The sequence below is a fragment of the Aspergillus alliaceus genome, assembly GCF_009176365.1.
Source record: "Aspergillus alliaceus strain CBS 536.65 unplaced genomic scaffold BDW43scaffold_31, whole genome shotgun sequence".
NCBI lineage: Eukaryota > Fungi > Ascomycota > Eurotiomycetes > Eurotiales > Aspergillaceae > Aspergillus > Aspergillus alliaceus.
In genome coordinates, this window is record NW_022474714.1 from 410,232 (window position 1) to 429,364 (window position 19,133).

General features: G+C 48.7%; 7 protein-coding genes across 7 annotated transcripts; 2 read left to right on the plus strand and 5 right to left on the minus strand.

Moving 5' to 3' along the window:
* Positions 1-774: 774 nt before the first annotated feature.
* On the plus strand, positions 775-1,186 carry BDW43DRAFT_312630 (P-loop containing nucleoside triphosphate hydrolase protein; the record flags this gene model as incomplete). Its single annotated transcript, XM_032047404.1, has 2 exons — positions 775-849; positions 899-1,186. The coding sequence occupies 2 exons, from the start codon at positions 775-777 to the stop codon at positions 1,184-1,186; spliced, it is 363 nt and encodes a 120-aa protein (XP_031898853.1).
* Positions 1,187-1,795: 609 nt separating this feature from the next.
* On the minus strand, positions 1,796-4,083 carry BDW43DRAFT_301426 (uncharacterized protein; the record flags this gene model as incomplete). The annotated part of the gene is made up of 9 exons (XM_032045042.1): positions 1,796-2,179; positions 2,275-2,342; positions 2,412-2,413; positions 2,461-2,737; positions 2,821-2,957; positions 3,028-3,100; positions 3,148-3,396; positions 3,453-3,507; positions 4,039-4,083. 9 exons carry the CDS (start codon positions 4,081-4,083, stop codon positions 1,796-1,798), a joined length of 1,290 nt encoding a protein of 429 aa, XP_031898854.1.
* Positions 4,084-5,594: 1,511 nt separating this feature from the next.
* BDW43DRAFT_312632 (YbhB/YbcL family Raf kinase inhibitor-like protein) lies at positions 5,595-6,227 on the plus strand (the record flags this gene model as incomplete). The annotated part of the gene is made up of 1 exon (XM_032047405.1): positions 5,595-6,227. The coding sequence occupies one exon, from the start codon at positions 5,595-5,597 to the stop codon at positions 6,225-6,227; it is 633 nt and encodes a 210-aa protein (XP_031898855.1).
* Positions 6,228-6,572: 345 nt separating this feature from the next.
* On the minus strand, positions 6,573-7,298 carry BDW43DRAFT_312633 (uncharacterized protein; the record flags this gene model as incomplete). The annotated part of the gene is made up of 1 exon (XM_032047406.1): positions 6,573-7,298. The coding sequence occupies one exon, from the start codon at positions 7,296-7,298 to the stop codon at positions 6,573-6,575; it is 726 nt and encodes a 241-aa protein (XP_031898856.1).
* A 585-nt stretch (positions 7,299-7,883) lies between these two features.
* BDW43DRAFT_312634 (uncharacterized protein) lies at positions 7,884-9,357 on the minus strand (the record flags this gene model as incomplete). The annotated part of the gene is made up of 2 exons (XM_032047407.1): positions 7,884-8,992; positions 9,051-9,357. The coding sequence occupies 2 exons, from the start codon at positions 9,355-9,357 to the stop codon at positions 7,884-7,886; spliced, it is 1,416 nt and encodes a 471-aa protein (XP_031898857.1).
* Positions 9,358-9,552: 195 nt separating this feature from the next.
* On the minus strand, positions 9,553-14,556 carry BDW43DRAFT_320601 (MFS transporter; the record flags this gene model as incomplete). Its single annotated transcript, XM_032049108.1, has 11 exons — positions 9,553-10,112; positions 10,145-10,617; positions 10,694-10,853; positions 11,257-11,517; positions 11,604-12,494; positions 12,552-12,780; positions 13,101-13,116; positions 13,166-13,248; positions 13,297-14,046; positions 14,100-14,297; positions 14,345-14,556. 11 exons carry the CDS (start codon positions 14,554-14,556, stop codon positions 10,065-10,067), a joined length of 3,321 nt encoding a protein of 1,106 aa, XP_031898858.1. The 3' UTR covers positions 9,553-10,064.
* Positions 14,557-15,172: 616 nt separating this feature from the next.
* On the minus strand, positions 15,173-15,768 carry BDW43DRAFT_301430 (GFA family protein; the record flags this gene model as incomplete). Its single annotated transcript, XM_032045043.1, has 3 exons — positions 15,173-15,253; positions 15,332-15,540; positions 15,648-15,768. The coding sequence occupies 3 exons, from the start codon at positions 15,766-15,768 to the stop codon at positions 15,173-15,175; spliced, it is 411 nt and encodes a 136-aa protein (XP_031898859.1).
* Between the last annotated feature and the right edge of the window lie 3,365 nt (positions 15,769-19,133).

Below are 19,133 nucleotides of genomic sequence, written 5' to 3' on the forward strand. Positions count from 1 at the left end.
CATGACAATTCGGGGATAGAACCCTGAGTGCCCTACTCAGATCGCCCTCTCCATCCTCTTTCAGTAGACGTTTGCCTACATTCACCGTGCCTTCTTCGGAAACCCTTGCTGCTCCTTCGAGCGCAAGGATCGATAAGGACGCCCTGTGCGACAAGTGCTATCTTGCATCCATGGAAATCCCCACATTAAACGTCTCCCTCCATTTGAAATTTGCCAAGTATGCTGCCCCAAATTGCTTTGCCCACATTCCAGGGGCGCCGCAATGCTAGCTTGCGGGGAAAGCTCTGCCTTACTCAACCGACTCCTCTCGACATTGAGTAGGTCTATTAGCCATGTAAAGATGTCGGCGATCATGTAGAAGCCATCGCACCAGGAACCTCTTTCCTGGCACGCATGTTCCCTTTGGACTGCTTCTGCATATGAACCCCTTGTGTCACTTGGCACGCCTTGCTACTTTTCGGGCCGCTCTTCACAGCGGGCATTCATTGTGGCTCGGACGACTGCTACTAGCTACATTGACAACACGTATTTTGCACTGCGCGCTGTAGGGACTTGCGGTAAGACAAGCTGGATAGCGGTGTTGGTCTCGCTGTGCGATATGTAAGGAGTTACGGGCCATGCAATAGGAAGAAAAAGTAGATAGTCGGCGTGGATGGTTGAGCCCAATGGTATAAAGATAGTAAGGCAGAACATGCCCACCTTACACATATCACATCCATCATACCATATCGTGTAACAACTATAGCACCTGCTCTTGCAAGTGCAGACTCCAAAATGAACACGACCGTCACTGCCAAGCCCACTAATACTAAGACTGAGCAGCATTTCAAACTCAGAGTATTCGAGTACGTGGGCGAACGCCATGCAAAAGAGCCTCGTGATCTGATCATCGGCGCAGAACAAGTGCCGCTATATATATATTGCGCATAATACGAAGGACGTGGTTACTTCGTACTCCCACTTTGAGAAGGAGAAGAGTCGGTCCGGGTTTTACTCTGGGGATTGGGACCATTGCTTTGAGTTGCTCGTCGGGGGCAAGGTTCAGCGTGGGGATTGGTTTGATCATGTCCACAGCTGGTGGGAGCACAAGGACGCCGATAATATCCTATTCCTCAGATATGAGAATTTGAAGCTTGACCTAGATGGTGAGCTGAGCAATATTGCTGCTTTCTTGGGGTTGACTTGACACCCGAGAAGATTGCTGATATTAAGTCGAAGGTCCGGTTTGATAGCATGAAAGCCGAAGATGTACTTGGTGATGCTAAGGAGGGTTCTTCCGCAACGGCAAGGTCGGATCATGGAAGGTGTAATTTACTGTTGCACAGAACGAGTTCTTTACCAGTCTGTGCGAAAAGCGGCTAGGAGGAACTAGCTTGCCTTTTGAGAGCCTCAACTGGCTTTTCATTCCATACAACTCGGAGGCTTTTGGTAGCGAGGGATAGTTGAGAGGCAATACATTTGGCCAAACCCTGACGACACGCTGTCTCCATGTCAACTCCCCTTAACGAACTAGCTCCTAATATTATAGCCCGTACTATATTCGCCTGCTCAACTTTACTATTTCCGTACCCGTAAATGCCGTAGAAAATCGGGTAACTGGCGGTGTGTTGGGTTAATAGAGCTGGCCACCCGGAATATCCGCAGCTGGCTGATTGTAAAGATGCATAGTTTCTACTCCTAGGCATATCACAGCATCGAAAAGCAGAGTTTAGCGGTGTGAAGCCTGTGCTATGACATTTTACGTAGTAGCATTCCTTCCATCCTTCCCTATCCTCATGTTTCCTTTTCCTTGACCTCACTCATCGTCACAACCTTGCGACGTATGATGAGCGTCGAGAGAATCTCTGCCATAAAATGCTAACGGTACACCAAGGTCATAAACAATCTTGAGGGTCCCAGCCAGAATGAAAGCATACCCTAAGAGCTGGTGGTCTGCCAGCTTCCCGGTAACAAGTGGGCCTAAGCACAGGCCACATGATTTAGCCATATTGATAACACCAAGAATGTCCGTGCGCCTGTCAGGCGGAAGATTAGCGGGGATGAATGCTCCACGGGGAGCAATATCTATGTTTTGGAACAACCCACAGAGACCTAGCAGGGCTAGGGTGGTTGAGAGTGTGGAGGACAGAGGAAACACTGCTAGTAGAACGGGTGTCGGGAGATGGGTCAAGGCCATTGTCTTCATTGTCTTCAGATTTCGTTTCTTTTTTTTTTTTTTTTGAATCGAGTGTCAGAAATGAGTGCTCAGCTTTTAGGATAGATGAGGAGGTATACCTTGACATTTCCAACGCCCTTCGCGATCGAGGACGAGACTATCATAGGACAAGCAGAAACTATAGTAACTGAAAAACACAGTACCTAGTTTACTTTCTGGTAGGGCGAATTTGTTCTTTAAGAATAGGTCATCCAACCCCTGATTTTGTCAGTAAAATGGATCGCCTGTCATGGAGTGATCCTTACACTGATGCTAATCCAGAGGCGACTGAGTCGATAGGGAGCAGTATCAATAGTTCTGCTATAAAGCATGAAAACTGCCTTTTCTCAGATACAACGTACCCTTCATTTTTACCCCTCTCAGCTATGCTGGCCTGTTCTTTAGGGGCCCTGTCGTGCAGTAGCAGCTCCTTGCTTTCCCCGGTGCCCCCCTCCAGCTGTTGCTGGGTTAAGCCAGATCTATCTTTAGCAGGCTCTATATTCTTGCTAAGTCTCAGTGTGAGGAGACTTATTAGCCTAATTACTGTATATATCAAGAGACAAAATGAAATGCGTATATAGGTGGCCATTGCGTAGAGATATACAGGGATTGAGTCAGCTATTCACCAGCTACCATCCATAAGGCACTCCCGGTAATTCTAGACAGGAGATACCAGGTGAACACATCGTTCAACGCCTCGCGCGGGATGAGATGGCCAAGAGCTGACTCCTTAATTGCTTGGAACGGCCCAGCCTCCAGTACTCTATCGATATTAGCTATGCGGTAAAAGCACACATCTAACAGTTCTCCTCGTAGACGCTCAACCAACCCACCTTGGACTCACAACTCCAAGAATGACAGCCGCTAATAAAATCCAGAAATTCCCAGCCACGGAGAAGACTACCGCTAGCTATCATTCTAGAAGAGTTGATTGCTAGAGTCAATCCTCCGACCCATGCTATCTGCAAATAAGCTTAACAGCAAGCTAATGATCAAATCGCTAGCTAGGGTGAGGGACATAAACAAGCTAATGTAGGATTTGGGGCTACTTATGGCTGACAGAAAAGATGCTAGAATTAGGGTTGCACAGCCGTAGGCAAACATCCGCACGAAACGTTGCAGAATAGTTATTTGAACATCGTGGGAGCAATGCCATATCTTTATGAGCCCTAGCTCACTTAGAGTAATGACCACACTGTGGGCTAGCGTCCAACGAAGAGATTACATCACTTGACCTTTGTCGTATGAGTAAGTTTACCTTGAAGCCTTGAAGCGACCCTATCAGGCGGGGAGGGGGGGGGGGGGGGGGCGCTCTTATAAAAATCTATTGGTCCAGCCAATGCAAACAGAGTACTGCAAGGGGGAAGTAAAAGTATGCTTAGAAGCCATACTTGTAATCTCGTGGCATATGAAGTCTGCAATAGTAATAAACATTTAGTGCCAGGAGCACTTCAACACTTCCGGGCCGCCACAGCCAACTAGCCTCCAGGTCCCAGCCCGCCAACTCATTCCATTACGGAAGTCTGCATTTTCAGGCCAGAAATGCAGCAGGGATGGGTAGCCTCGCTACCTGTGTGGCTTGGGAAGGAGCCACAAGTGTCAGCTCCGTCCTGCATAAAGGGCAGCTGCTGGAATGCCTCGTTTTGCGGGCCCTATCCTGAACGTTTAAAATATGACAATGGCTGTGATCATGGTCAATACACACTGATCGCTCTCTTTGGCACTGAAGTCACCACGCCTGGTCCTATGGTACTTGACAAATGAGGCAATGTGGTTTGGGCTAAACCTTATGGGCAGACATGGGTTATAGATGTGCAGATATATCCAGACAGGCCCTATCTCACCCTGTCAATGTTTCTAGATTCCGACCCTGATAAAGCTACATACATCATGGGAAGTATACCACCCATCTCTCGGAATATGCAGTGCATAACTGAAGACCCAACAGCTAGACACCCATTATAGAGAAGTATTCTTATTATATTCCGTCCATGGTTGGCACGTAGATCCTCATGAGCTGTGGATTACCTTGAACCAAACTGCACTGTTTACAGTTAGCAAGCATATTCCTTATGACTTGTCCGCAGTAGGTAGACCAAAGTATGGTTGGATGCGTGACAGTGGCTTCCAAGGAATTGACATAGAGACCGGTAAAATTCTGTATGTGTGGTATTGCTCTGACCACTGGAATATCGCTGACTTGATAGTTTCACCGACGGAAATGGAACCAGCCGGCATATATTATGGGATTCTCATCATATTAATAACATCGAAAAGGACAATTATGGCAACTATCTTGTATTTTCGTGATATACAAGCGCTATCGCGTGCATTGCTGGCGACACCAATGAACTTATCTGGATACTAGGAGGAAAACGCAATATGTTCAGAGATCCGTCTGGTGGCCGGGCCACGAGTATCAGAATACAACACCACGCGAGATTCATCGGAAATTCTACAATTATATTGTACGACAATGCAGTGTTATTCGCTGCGCCTTATAAGACTCTAGAGATGATCATTGACTTGGACCTTGAGGAAATAACTGCGAAGGTAAGACAAGAGTACTTGAGCCCTCATAAATTTGGTTCCGAGACACGGGGCTCTATGTAGGTATTAGACAACGGCAATGTGATTTTAGAGTATGGGGTAAATACAGGCTGGTCAGAACTCTCTGCTGATGGAGATTTATTGTGCGATATACACTTTGGGCCTGAATCAGGTTTTTGGGACAGGAGAAGTTGTCGTCTATCGAGCCTTGAAACGTAATCGGGTCCGGCAACCCTAAGACGCCTCCTGATCTCTATCATGAAGGGAACGAAATCTACGTGAGCTAGAATGGGACGGCCGAAGTTGTTGGCTAGGACTTGCAAGCAGCTTGCAATAGGGACGTTCAGGATGACCAATACGTCTCGATTTTTGAAGCTCAAAAGGAAGGATTCGAAACCAAATTAACACTGCCAGAGAACACGACCTTCCCGTTTTTGAGGGTGTGAAGTCTCACCAGGAAAGGGAATATTCTTGGGTTAACGTCTATCTTTGGCTCCCCTCCTATGGTGGTTCAGTGCTAGCTTTAAACCGGTCCTATCCATTGTCTTCATTAAACAATACAGTAGTATTTGCATTTGCTGATCGGCCAGTGGAGTCGTCGCTTTTGGCTCTAGCATGTACGTATTGATGTATATAGAACACATGTCCTCAGGTAACCCTAATTGTCCTTCATAGCCGGTACCGGGCCGGTTCAGCCTGCGTCCCTTCCATTATTTCTTCATTTCTTCACCGGTGGCTCATTTCAACTATAAAGTCCTCCCTCAACCATCCACGTCTTTCATTCTTCAGATCATACCTAATTCAGTGACATCTCTTCTAGATTCTCTTCTCGCCTGGAAAATATATCATCATGGCGGGCATTCTTACCTATCTTCAGTACTTCCTTGGACGGCTTCTCTATCGCATTCGCGGTCACGATGCGGGACAGATCATTCGAACAAAGGCATTTAATCATCTTCCTCAGTCCAACATGCAACTAGAGGCCACGGAGTGTGGACCCTCGGGCTCCCCCATGCTCCCACACCACACTTGTCTAGCCGCGGACAAGAAGGGTAGCGTCCCGGAATTACGCTGGACGCCTCCTCCGAAGGTAGAGGTCAGGGAGTATGTCTTGATCTCGGAAGACATTGATCCTCCCATCCCTTGCTTCGTGGTCATGCATGGACTGTTCTACGCGATCCCACCGTCGACCACCAACCTGCTCCCTGAAGATATCGAAGATGACCAAAGAACGAAAGATTATGTCACTCAGTCTGGCTGGAGATACGTTCCTAATATTCTTGGAAATTCATATATTGGCCCTGCACCTCCCTTGGGCCACGGCATGCATCGATACATCTTTACCATCATTGCTCTCGGTGAGTCTCTTCGGTTCGACCGCCCAGAGCGCGTCAGCAAGGCGCAGATCAAAGATGCGATAGCTGGCAAAGTTGTCGGATGGGGTCAGTGGATCGGACACTTTGAACGACCCTGGCCCAACTAGACCCCCCAACCCCCCAACACTCCCTGCAGAAGACAGGATCTCACGACTGAAGGATCCAGGCTATACTATGAGCTAGCGTATGGTTATTGTATTACATGGGAAGTGATATCGAGAATAAGGAGACGGACTGGAATTGATTTGCTTCTGGTATTTCCTTTGTACCTCGCTCGAATACACAATCGCTGCCTCACGATAACTAGAAAAGAATGATCCGATCGGAGTGAGAGAACGATGCTTCTTGGAGTCTGTATGCGTGTGGTAGGATCGTCGAAACGAGCGGCCGAGTCTTGCTATTTCTTTAGCCCACTGATGCAATTAGCTTATCATACGTTGGCAAGGAACGGCTTATGTACCTTGTTCGACCTGCATCTGCTCCATGAATGTTCTGAACCGGTGCATGGTTGACTGGACGGACGACTCATATGCCCGGAGCGTTGCCGTCCCAGCTCGGTGGCTCTGGCTGGCATCCGTGGATAGCACGCGAAGCGCACCCTGAAGAGTTTCTAACAACCCGAACAGCCTCGCTGAATTGCGATTCAGAAGCGTTCGAACTAACATGCCGGTCTCGGCCTCGTCCAGCTCTGTCTCTCCCAGCTGTACCTTGCTTCGAATGCAGATAAATTGGGGTAAGGGTTGCTCAAACGCGAGGATATTAGGGTCGAAGAGGCAGTTCTTGCAGGTGATGCTGTATGCTGAACAAACAGCCTCAAATAAGGAAAGACATTGTTCAGCCAGTGCGGGAATAGTTAAGAGGGACGACGATTGAGGAGGGCTTATGCGACAGTCCTGGCAGTTGAGCATAGCCTGGCCTTGTCCATACACACGCTGAACCAAGTCCAGGATGGTCTCCAATTCCACAACCGTGTGAACGCTACGAAGCTCCTCCAAGATTTGCAAGGCCTCCATCGAACACCTGCAGCTGTTTTCGGTCTCCATCTGTGGCGGAATTATTGACGGATCCATCGTCACACTAGCCATGGACAGTGAAATTTGCGAAAGTCGTCTCGACGGGTTCACTGGTGTCGCTGGTATATGCTGACATTTCGCGTCGCAGGGTACCGGGTCAGACATCGCGGGGATCAGCGAGCTATTACACCACCCGATGCTCAATCAGGAAATGAAAGGGGCGATGTCGACCTGAAGATTGCATTGCAACCCATTCATCACTCACATGAGTGCTCGTAACCTACCAATAGAGATACGGGGTTGAGCTATGTGGTGATGCTAGCAGCTTCACATGTCATCAGGTTTATGCAAAGGTGGGAGCTTTCTTGGTTAGTTCCTTATAGGACCAGTTCGTCGTGGAACGTGCACATCTTCAGACCCACAGAAGGGTCGCACAGCAGTTCACGAAAAGCAATAGTATGTGGCTATCATACCTTCCGAGCAACGGTCAAGCCTAGCCCAAAGCGCATATCGGTCTAGCTCCTGGCATTGACCTTTCTACGTTGAATAAGCACCCGCGTCCCCCGAAACTTAGGGGTGAATTAAATCATAGCGGGATCCAGTTATGCTGTCTGCATCATCCCTCAAATGGGGATTGCGTACTAATCATATCAAGAGACGGGGAAACGAATATCCCCATTAAACTCCTATTATAACAAATAACGGAATATTAATTAAGTGTAAGATGTGAGCTAGCGAGCTGGTCCGTCTTCAACGCCTCGCCGGCGGCTTCATCTTTGTCAAAATCAACTGCAACCTTTGCTCTGTCTCCGTCATCATGCTTACTTTACCCGAAGATGCCGGAATGGCCAGTATCCTCTGGGTGCAAAACTGGATCCGAGCGATGATATTCGACAAACCACAGAGCCTGGTGTGCAAAACTTGCTTGACAAACGTGAACTTTTCTTCAGATGGGACAGGGAAACCACCCACTAACAAGGGACACTCTTCCACTTTGGCCTTGAAGCAAAAGCTGGCATTCCTATACCGCCGATTAGTAGTCCCATGTCCGGTAGCTTGTCCGTATTCTCGAAAGCGATGGTCGTGGTACTCAGCGAACAAACCATCCATGACACCATTGTCAACGGATGTGATTGTCTCGATAGTGGTTATTAGACTGTCGATGCTAACCACAACGACCATGAGCAAATTCAACCTTGTTTTGCAGCAAATGGCACAACGGAGAATGGTATCAGCCAATTGGTGTAAGGTCCTCTGATAGTTCAAGATCGAATCAATTGTGACAGCTGGCCATGTGCCAGAGGCAGTTACTCCTACCAGCATTAACTCTCGGGCAGCGTGTTCATGGCACTGGAAATGATACTGCCGCGTCGCAAGCTGCGTGGTCAACCTTGTATCTTCGGGTGAGGGGCCGTATTCGTGATTGCGCCTTTGAGTTTTGTTCGTCACTAGCGGATTCGTATGTTCACTTGCAACCGGTAATCTGGCAGGATCGTTTCTCGTTGATGGGACATGCTGCGACCAAGTTAAGGAATCTCTTCTGAGGATCTCCCCATAAGGGGCAGCCATGTCAGCCGTCAGATGTGCGGCCTCGCTGAGAGGTTCATCGTATGGGGCAAAGCTATTTCCTGTCGGATAATAGGCGAGTGGCAGCTGGTCTTGCAATTCGGAGCTCGCCTGAACACCCGTGATCGAGCTAGCAAGATCCTTCAAGCTTGTCGGAATTGCCGTAAGGCTATTTTCAGCATTGCTGTTAAGACCCAGAGCATCCAAAAAGTTGCGGTCCTGCGTCAAGTCGGCCGGCTGACTAGATATGAACTCCTGTAGCCAGTTGTCTGACAAGTCGATGGTATCACAACCTGCATAGCGCAATCTACTATATTAGCGTCATTCTTTTATGCAGGGCATAGAACAGACCGTCGTAGAGCGATGGTTTCTCTGTATCTAAGAATGGTGGGGTCGGCAGGCGCGTATCCTCGGCAGGGATGTTATCTACCAAGGAGTCGTTGAAGGTCATTTCCTCCAGGATAAGCTCTTCTTCATCCTGTGAGTTTATTGCATCATTGCCACTCCCCCGCCCTCGTTCTTGCTTTACTTTTCTCTTCCTGGGGCTTCGAATTCTTCGATTTGCCTGGTGACGGGTATGGTCTGATCCTCCATTATCCAGGTGGTCGTCCTGTGCGTTCTCTCGCTTCTTCGCCGGTCTTCCCAGGCGACGAGACATGCTGTAAATACACTCTATATGATGTTTCTGACATCGTCGGCAGGACGGCCTCTCATGACTACAACGAATCTTGGCTTGTTGGCAAGCATTGCAAGTGGACCGAACTTTGACGCTCTTGGGAAGTGGATCAGGAAGTGCCCTGGAGGACCTGTCTCGATTCATAGTTGCAAACCTATAATCTCTTCGGACGAATGGATGAGAAGCCGTGTGAGTTAATGCATGCCGTAAGCTTCTGGCTTGCAAGCTATATATCGGGCGACCAGCTCCTCTTGGGGCTTCCAAAACACCCCATTGCTACCTTCTCCAATACGCCCTTAGGTATCAATAGGCTCAAAGTTTCAAGACCAAGGTAGCAATATGATGCAGTTCGGCCTCTACCTAGGTTACATTACCCATGTTCCACACCCGGCCTATCGGCAGTTCCAGATATTTAGAATTCTGAACTGCCGAAAGGCCATGACGCAGAGCACTCTGAATAAACTCTATACTCCTATTCCTACAGCCAAACACAGCATTCCAGCTTCGTGAACAGTGCGTGATACTGTGACAAAGTACTACATGAAAGACCTTGCATACCATTCTCCCTATCGCCTCATTCGTACCACGAAGATGACGTCCCTCATCCCCCTTTAGCCGCCCATCTAGACCGGGCCCAATTCAACAATTAATGCTGTCCTACGTACCGGCCTGCATATTCCCTTCCCCCCTTACATGCCAACAAGCTCGTGGGTGTTACACCTTCGCACGGCGCGGACCTGAGCCACGTCGTCGTCGGCCTCACCGTCACCGTCGGCTTGATCACGGGCCCATCATACTCCACGAAGAAATAGTTACCGGCCACTGGCGCGCCCAGCCCGGTCACATCGACAAATTGGCGAGTATCGAACCCTCCCCTTGCCTCGATCGTGGGTGGGAAGATGTGAGAATAGCACTTGGGGAGCGAGTAGTTCGGGCGCTGGTTGTAGAGGAGGTACACGTATCGGTGGCGCGAGTACGGCGGGGGTTGCGGTGCGATGTATTCGGCTCCGATGCTTTGGTTTGCCAGGATTCCGTTTGAATACTGATTGACCTTGTCGAAGTGCCGTAAGTTACTCTTGGTGTTGGTGTTGGGCTTGAAGACGGGGACCATGTCGGGTTGGTACCAGTGCAGGACAGTTGTTGCGTTCTTTTCGTAGAGAACGTCCAGGTCGATGAAGAGGAGGAGGTAGGTTGATTTGGGGTTTAGGTCATGGGCGCTTATTATGGGGAGGGTTTGGGTTTCTGGTATTCGGTTCTAGAATTAGACACCATGGCCCATATCCGTAAGGTAAGTAAGAGATATGAGGGGAGGCCATACTCGATTTGAGAAGCGTATCTCCAGGACGAACCCACGATGTGTCAGGGTATCGCAGACACAGGGTTGGAGTGTTCGGTGGGAGAGGGCTTATCTGCGCTGCTACTAGAGCGCAGAGGTAGAAGAGGATAGAGAGCATTATTTGCGATAGTATTGTCTTGTTCTGTTGCCCGTTGACCTTAAAAGTTATGACTTGACTCAACCTCACTTCACTTGGCAAAGGACTTTGACGGACTCCACAATGCCTTTATACTCCACCTTAACCCATCGTGCACTCTCATATCAAACCGACGTACATGCGATGTGTAACCTCCAAATCCCGGCAATTAATCCATGATGACCAAGCTGAGACTGATGATGATCTGTGCTTTCGTGTACAAATCTATTTAGAATATCCACAAGGAACAAGCCAATCATCCACAAGTTTCCATTATGAACAGCTAAGCCTGGACCACATAAATTCAGCCAACTACGCCTCTTCTCCGCCAGCTCATTCCCCACGCCCATATCATCCCTAGGAAAGGGATCACGCTCAGTACTATACCGGCCACACCACAATATGTCACTTTGACGCCCCATCGCTGCATACAGGGATGTACGAGGGCTGTGGCGGCTGCGCCGAGGAAGCACCGGACCAGGTTGTTTGTGGCCATTACGGTTGCGGGAGTGGTGTAGTGGAGGTCGACGAGGAGGATGTTCAGGATGTTGTATGTTGCTGTTAAGGTGAAGGCGATTGTGAAGATAAGTGAGAGGGTTAGGGCTAAGGGTGGTGGGCTGTTAATTGATGTTGTGAGGGCGTAGAAGAGGATCGGGAGGGGGGCCAAGAGCTTTGTTAAACCATCAGTATAAGTATTAGGATATTCGGCTATGCCTGGTTTGGTACTTGGGGTTAGGGGTAGAGGTAAGTACATACTGTCATTGGCCCGCCGACTCCTATTCGGGCTTTCTCGATGTTGAAGTCCTCGATGTCCTGTCTTTGTTTGCAGACCGTGAGGCCTGATTTTGCTCTCATTCGGCGGTAGTTGTAGTCTACGGCTAGCCCGTTGAATGCGGCGCTTAGAAGGGATCCGACGCCCATGGGGATGAAGCTGAGTCCTATGCCGAGGTCACTTAGTCCGTAGATGGATCTGAGTTGCGAGGGTAATCCGGCTGTAATGGCGTAGTAGCTTGCGAATATTAGGCCGTTAGAGAGGAGGATGAGGCCTGTTGGGAGGTGGAAGAGGAGCATGAGGGCTGAGAGGGGGTTAACCCTTCTGGATGGGGGTGTTTGGGGCGGTGGCTCGGTGCTTGTTGTTGTTGAGATTGGCGTTGAGGTTGGCCTAGTCCTTTTCGATCTCCACCAATCGAAGATGGATCTGTTCCATCCTGATGCAGGGATCGAGCCGTCTCCGACGATTGTCCGACATGTCTCTGGGAAGAAGAGCTCGAGGGGGATGAAGAAGATGGTAGATGAGATGGCCAGAAACCAGAAGATCGATTGCCATCCTAGGTATTCACTTAGGACTCCGCCGAGGACTGGACCCAGGGATGGCGCGAGGATGTTGGCTAGCGAGGTGATGCTCATGTATGTGCCTCTTTCGGCGGAAGTGATGACATCCGCGGCGACGGCTGACGCGAGGACCACGGTACCGCTGCTGCCGCTACTCTGGATTGCGCGTAGGATGAGAAGCGCAGGGTAGCTGTGCTGGAGGGCGAGGGCGATGTTGCTTGCTATGTATATCAGAAAGCACAGAATGTAGGCCGGGCGGCGGCCGGCTTGGTCTGCGAAGGACCCTGTCAGGGTCGGAGCTATGGCTTGACATATCTGTTTGTAGATTCCAGTTGAGTAGGATTATGACATAGTTGAGGAGGGAAGCTTTACCATGTATGTAGTGATAGTTAGGTTGATCTGGGAGCTGGTCACATTGAGGTCGTCTGCTATTGAATTGAGGGCTGGGTAGTAAATGTTTGCTGACAGGGGAGAGAACGTGGATCCTATGGCTGCTGTCAGAATTATGATCCTTTTTTGGCTGGTAGTAAAGCTTGAATATCGTGGTAGTAGTGGAGTATTCTCTGTCGCTCCTGTTTCTACTCGGTCGTCCTGGCTGTTGCTCATTTCGATTGGGATATTGTTTGTGCCAAACGGTTATTTGGATATATACGGACTTGATGTTGCCTACTTTGCAGTGTGATTCTGGGGCCACGGAGCCTGCTCTACTATTCTTAATAAGATACATAAGGTTCTAGGTTCAAAAGGTATAACGTATTCATTTGATAATGGCCAAGCTGTCAAAACCTAGACTATCTGGAGCATTGGCCATGATGTTACCGTGTCATAATGCTCATCTGAACTTGCTTCTGTTAACATCATATCTTGGGCAGTGGCTTGTTATCCCCTGTATCACCTGTATAGATGTGCGACGGGCGAAACAACTTGCCGCGTGTTACTACCAGGCAATTAGAACACTCCGATATCTTGCCGCGATCAGCACGTACGCATATATTCCCGCCAATGTGCCATGATCCCCATTATTCGCTGTGTAAGCATAGCAGCCGGAATCATATCCGGTTCGAACCCACTAGTCCCTAGTCAGATGCGCGGATATCCTCGATCTGTAGCGACTTACAGTTCTGTGAAAACAAAGTTGCCGTAAAAGTCGGCATTAGGATACAGTTTTCTTCGGCGGAAATAGTCATCTGTTGTGGCCTCTTGCTCGATTCGCTCGGCTATTTTCAGAAGGCCATTCGAGGATGGGTTTAGGTCCTTGAGGATCGACTGAATTGGTCGAACTCTAGGGTCAGGGCCCTTGTATGAGCGATGTCCGTACCCGAATAGCTTCCTGTGTCCGTTTCTCACTTCCTCGATGAAGTCAGGAACCCTGTCCGGTCTTCCAATTTCCAGAAGCGCACGCTGGGCTGACTCGGTAGCACCAAAGTGGAGGGGTCCGTATGCGGCTGCCACGGCGCTAATCAGGCAGGAGATAGGATCTGCTAACGAGGACGCTGTCACTATTGTGGAAAAGGCAGTCAAGGCCATACCATGGTCCGCATTGAGCATGGCAAAACGGCGGAAACACGACAGTTTAACGGGGTCTGGACGGCCGGAAACCCTGTCGACCATTCCTGCCATAGTAAATAGATTCTCGCAGTAGGTATTCTCGGGCGATGGAAGTTGAAACCTGATTCCTTTCCGATGGCTATTGACGAGGCCAAAAGTAACAGCATATGCGGCTACTGCTCGGATAACTGCATAGTCGGAATTAAGCGAGTTGCCTTGGTATAGGTGCGCATGGGCTGACGCGGGAATTGTCTCTGGAAAGCACGCCAAGTATGCCGACAGTCCAGCCAGTATGAGAGGCAAGGGAGACGTCGTGCTTCTGTACCTTCAAAGTCATTCATTGAGCACAGGCATGATCACAAGAACGCTTACGGGAGAGCTTGGATTGTCCTCTGCACCTCTTGTGGAACCACCAGCATTTGTTCCGTAAGTTTTCCGCTTAACTCTTTCTTCTGCTGCGCAGTTGGATACGTACCCCAAACAAGGAGATACAACATGTCCTCGAAGTCACTCTCCCATAGTTGAGCTAAGGTGTAGCCCCGAAAGAAAAGTAAATCTCTTTCATGATCACTAAGAACGTCAGCTTGTGCCGAGTTTGTCCACCCATTTGGTCGTACGAAAAACTTATAGCCGACTCCACCACTGTGGTATTCTGTAGCCCTGGATCGTGAACGCGCAGGCCACCAGCCACATGATCTGCTCGGTCAGTCCCAGCTCCTGGAGCCTTGATTTTCTTGAAGTCAATCGCAGAAACTGCATTTCGTTCGATCTGAACCTCATACTTGCGCTTTGTTCGAGAGTCGACGATATGAAGAGTTCCTGACGACATGGTGTTTTGTAGTATACAATGCCAAAGATGCAGTAATGAGTCCTTCACAAGATACAGTATAAATCTTCAACCTCTCTCAGAGCTTAAGATGTCTTGTATCCCAGAGAGCGGTCATGATAACCCCCAAGGCAAGACAGTGCGGTCTAATTTATAGGGTGTCATGTAATCTCCCGTAATCTTTCATCCCAAATCAGACAAAATCCGGCGCTTCTAAAGTGTAATATTTGAAACTGTGAGACAGCGTCTCAGTCCAAGGAAGCAATCGGTGGCTTTTCTTCCGCATGCTTATTCGAAGTCACTATGTTGCCGGTCGAATTCCTGTGGAACAGAGGCTTGATAATCAATGATTCATTCCAAACAGAGAAACACTTACGGGGATTAGATTAGCCATTTCCAATATCAGGCACTTACGATGATTACAGCTTGCCAATCACATGGCTAGGCCGCTAAGAGGTGGGTCTATAGTCTGTTATATATGGAGTTCAAGTACCCCATTGAGCCAAAAGGAGAGATGGCAAAATAAGTTTCCAATTTCAAAATTACATAGGTTATATGATATCCCTCGTCAAAAGTAATTGTCCCTTCTGCAACCTCATCGATACACTGAAGGGCATCTTTACTCCGGCATGTGCTTGAAGGGCTTCGCGAGATGCTCCTGGCAGAATGGCAGCTTGCTAACTGTCCAGATTTCGGTGTCCTAAACAGGTATGCCGAGTTAGTTCCGGGGGTAACAAGGCGGACAACTCTCGCTGTAGTCATAAAAGGGGATATTTACGGGCTTGAGGTTCTTCTTGATTTCTACATCAAGAGTTCCGGCCTTGATGGCAATGATCTCCGGGGCGGCATCGGGATCATGTGCAATGGGGGAACCGCATTCTGAGCAGAAGATCCGGTGAACTGCGTTACCAGAAGAACCCTTTCCTGCCCAGCTTTTCACAGGCCCATTGATATTAAGTTTGTCCTTGGGGACTACCGCGACAAGAGCTGTGAAGTAGTTGAAATCTTAGCCCATAGTCCTTTAGGTGCCTCGTGGGAAAGGGAAAAGGGAGGGGAAAAGAATGGGGGTAGGAAACAGATGTCATAGTGCATACAGTAAGTTGAGCCACTCTGGCGCTGGCAATCGTCACAGTGGTCATACGCAGTAAGAGCCGGTGCCTCCACGTCCACCGAGTAGGTGACAGCTTTGCACAAACAGTGGCCAGTCAAAGGCATTCTGATGTCACGAGTAAGCTGTGATTGGTGTAGATTGATGCGATCAAGGTGCTCGTGTGTTGAGGACCCTAGGAGAATGTATGACCTCCCCAGGGGTATTTATAGCCCTGTCATTGTCCCATCATTTTCGCCCATCGACCCTTCTAGGAGGAATTGATTACCCCTCCACCCTAGGTTTTGGCATTGAAGTGTGATGGGTGCAAAGGAAAATCCACCATGGTATTTGTCATTGTTGAATCAATGAGGGGCGGAGAAAAGAGGGTCTTTGCGTCACGGGGAATATTAATAACCAGTCGAGTCACGTTCTTCCGGTTCCACCAAACCTTCTTTCTATTCCAAACCAAACAAACCATTTAATTCTCACACACGCTCTCTCTCACATTATTTTCTTGTCAAAAGTACACACTTACACACGCAAGATTCCATTTCTCGATCTTCCCTCAACCAACCACTGCAATTGCGTCCTCGAAACCGTTTTCTCCCAGGTTGCAGCTGTACGTACAGTTCAGGGTCGGGTCTGCAACAATCCCCACTCGGAAGGAGCTTTGATCATCCATTATGGAGTAGACTACGGATAGATAATGGAGACAACCACTTCATTCGGTCGCAAACCTTGTCTCAAACCCAGTCCCTTTATGCAAGAATTTGTCATGCATGAATCCGAGGATGGCCGAAAAAATATCCTAAGCTAACGAGGCGTCTGCCCTTTTGACCGAAATTTTGCACCCGAGGTAACAGATCGTCGGTCCAGGCCTGCTATGACATGATGTCTTCTGAGCAGCAGAACTACTCCGTACATACGTCGAACATCTGCGGTCCCTTTCAGCTCTCACAGAGCTGCATGTCATGCAAGTCCCATCCGATGTATGCAATCTTATATACCACCTACTCCACTGGCCAGTCCCATTTTGGACTGGCTGTGATACCGAGTATTGTGCCAGCCAAGAACCTATCGCTTGGGTTAGATAAATCCTGCCCGGCTTTACCCGGCTCTGGCATTCAGAGAATTAGTTTTACAGGGTCTCCCTCGTTTCCTCTGTTACTCTGGATCATACTCGAGAGAAACTAAGGAGTTCTAATCGCCAGTCTCCGAACTCGTCTTGTACGGTTCAGGCGAATGTCAATCTTATGGAATGGATTCAATTGGCGGGGAACGCGGTCACTATTCAGACAATGTACAGGAACCACTTGGCGGTTGTGACTTTTTTTTCGGATTGACATAGTGAGCGACCGTTTCATTTCGCCTCTTGATATATTGCGTGAGCAGATCTGACTGTTCCTCACATTTGAGTCGTCCGAAGTGGGTGGACATTACTCAAGCGATGTAGAGGAACGATAGGTATATCGCGGCACGATGCAACAAAATACAGGCCATGGTTAAAGTCTGTCTGACAAGCTGGGAGGATCGCTTGAACCGGAACGTTGAGATGTTTACTGATCCACAGTCATTGTTCCACACGTAAATAAATTTAGCCGACCCTCTTATCAACAATAGAAGTGGATACACAATACCTCTCCTGTCAACACCAGAGGTCGTCTGGTTCAGACGAATCGGGCGGTTAGACCTACACAGAATAGATCGGCTTCATACGCGAAACATGGTACAATGCACTATATCAGTCTGATTACAGCTTTCAAGCCGAGTGTATACGCCTTCCAAAACACTCCCAACAATACATGCACTTCCTCGTCTCGCATCCTCAAATGTTATCCGCCGCACTCTACTACCCTTCGCATCAGAGATAGCAGGGCGAGTTCCACCAAAGCAAGACCACTGACTTGCATCTGTTCTGTCATGCCATCTCGCAGGTTCTGTCCTCCTAAACTTTCGACTCGGCATGTTGAGCTTCTTTTCAGTCACGCACACTGGAACACCCGCAGAACTTGCAGAAAGCTCGGACGCCTCATTTCGATCGGCAATAACCCGGATTTGAGCATTCACAGAGGCTGGCCCAGGTGGTTTGTTAAAAGCACGGCCATAGGCGGTTTGTCAAAGAAGGTACTGCTGATCATGTTTCATCCGCGGCATCACCTCTGCAAGCTGTGCCTCCCTGGCGTCCTCTTGTGTAATGTGGATCTGCGGCTTACGCAATGGTTCATTGCATCAAAGTTCATCTGCCTCATCGCCATACTTTTCGCAGTCACTGGCACATGAATCGACATTTGCTTCTCATATGCAATACTGTGTCTTCATCACAAACCTGCATACTCGCCATGATAGGTTCATTCTCTTTTGTGATTTGGCTGCACGGTACTCGGGAGTGATACGCTTTCCGCTCTCAGCAGCCTGTTCCAATTTGGCGATCGACGCTCGGGCGTGATCCATATCCAATAGTTAAAAGTAGATTCGGCCATTATTCTACGACTATTGTCGTCTCTCCTTTTCCTACATACGTGAATTGCTGTTTATATATCCCTCTTCATAGTCGGCTGCGGTTTCATTCCATACTCTCGCCACAATATGGCTTCGAACAGACGTTACAGGGGCAATCCAACATCAAGGTAGAGGCACGTCGCTGGGATCATTCAAAGTAATGGATCCGAGACCCTGGAATAGTTAACAGCCTTGTCCGGCACACACAATATTAACGGCCGGAGATATCACAAATCGTCATTAGTAGACCCTACCATTTTCTCATGTTCACTTTTGCATACTTTCGAACTACAGGTGTACTGGACGCATTTTGTCCAACCGTAAGTTAAATCACTGGATGTGAAGCCATGCACGCCGGATCAGACAATATTATACAGATAGTGTTTGCTGCTCAGTGATGGGTGCAATCCAAATCTCACGAGAATACCGTGGCACGAAGTGTCTCCGCTATAATGCTACTTTTTGCATGCGTTGTTGATCATCCGCGACGGGATATTTCGAACGCAGTTACCCAATCGTATGTACATCCATGGGCTACTCGCACCGAGTTACTGATATCTAGGACAGCGTGGAACCCTCGACAAACTATCTGAGCGAGAATCCCACGGTGCACTCCGAGAGCTTCTTTGATCACCCTCTATAGTTTATCAGCTGAGTATGCCGCATGTGAGACACCATGGTCGCAATATAAATCATATTGGAGACTGATCGGGGAGTTGTCTATCCAGCTTTTTTCTTTGTGGCGGGTGGGGAAGAAAGAACACGCACAGGTCTTCTGATTTGCATAATGGCAATCACACCCCATATTGCAACGCTGCGCACAAGCCATCTCAAGCCCCAAGCTCCTCATGAACACAACGCAGTGCTCGTATTACTTTCTGGCATCGTTCAGATGACCTCACCAGGAAGAAGTACGATCAGCATGTTGCTTTTTGGTTTGCAGTCCGTCGTGAGCATATTTACGTGGTTTGAGAGCTCTATCAGTTGCTCC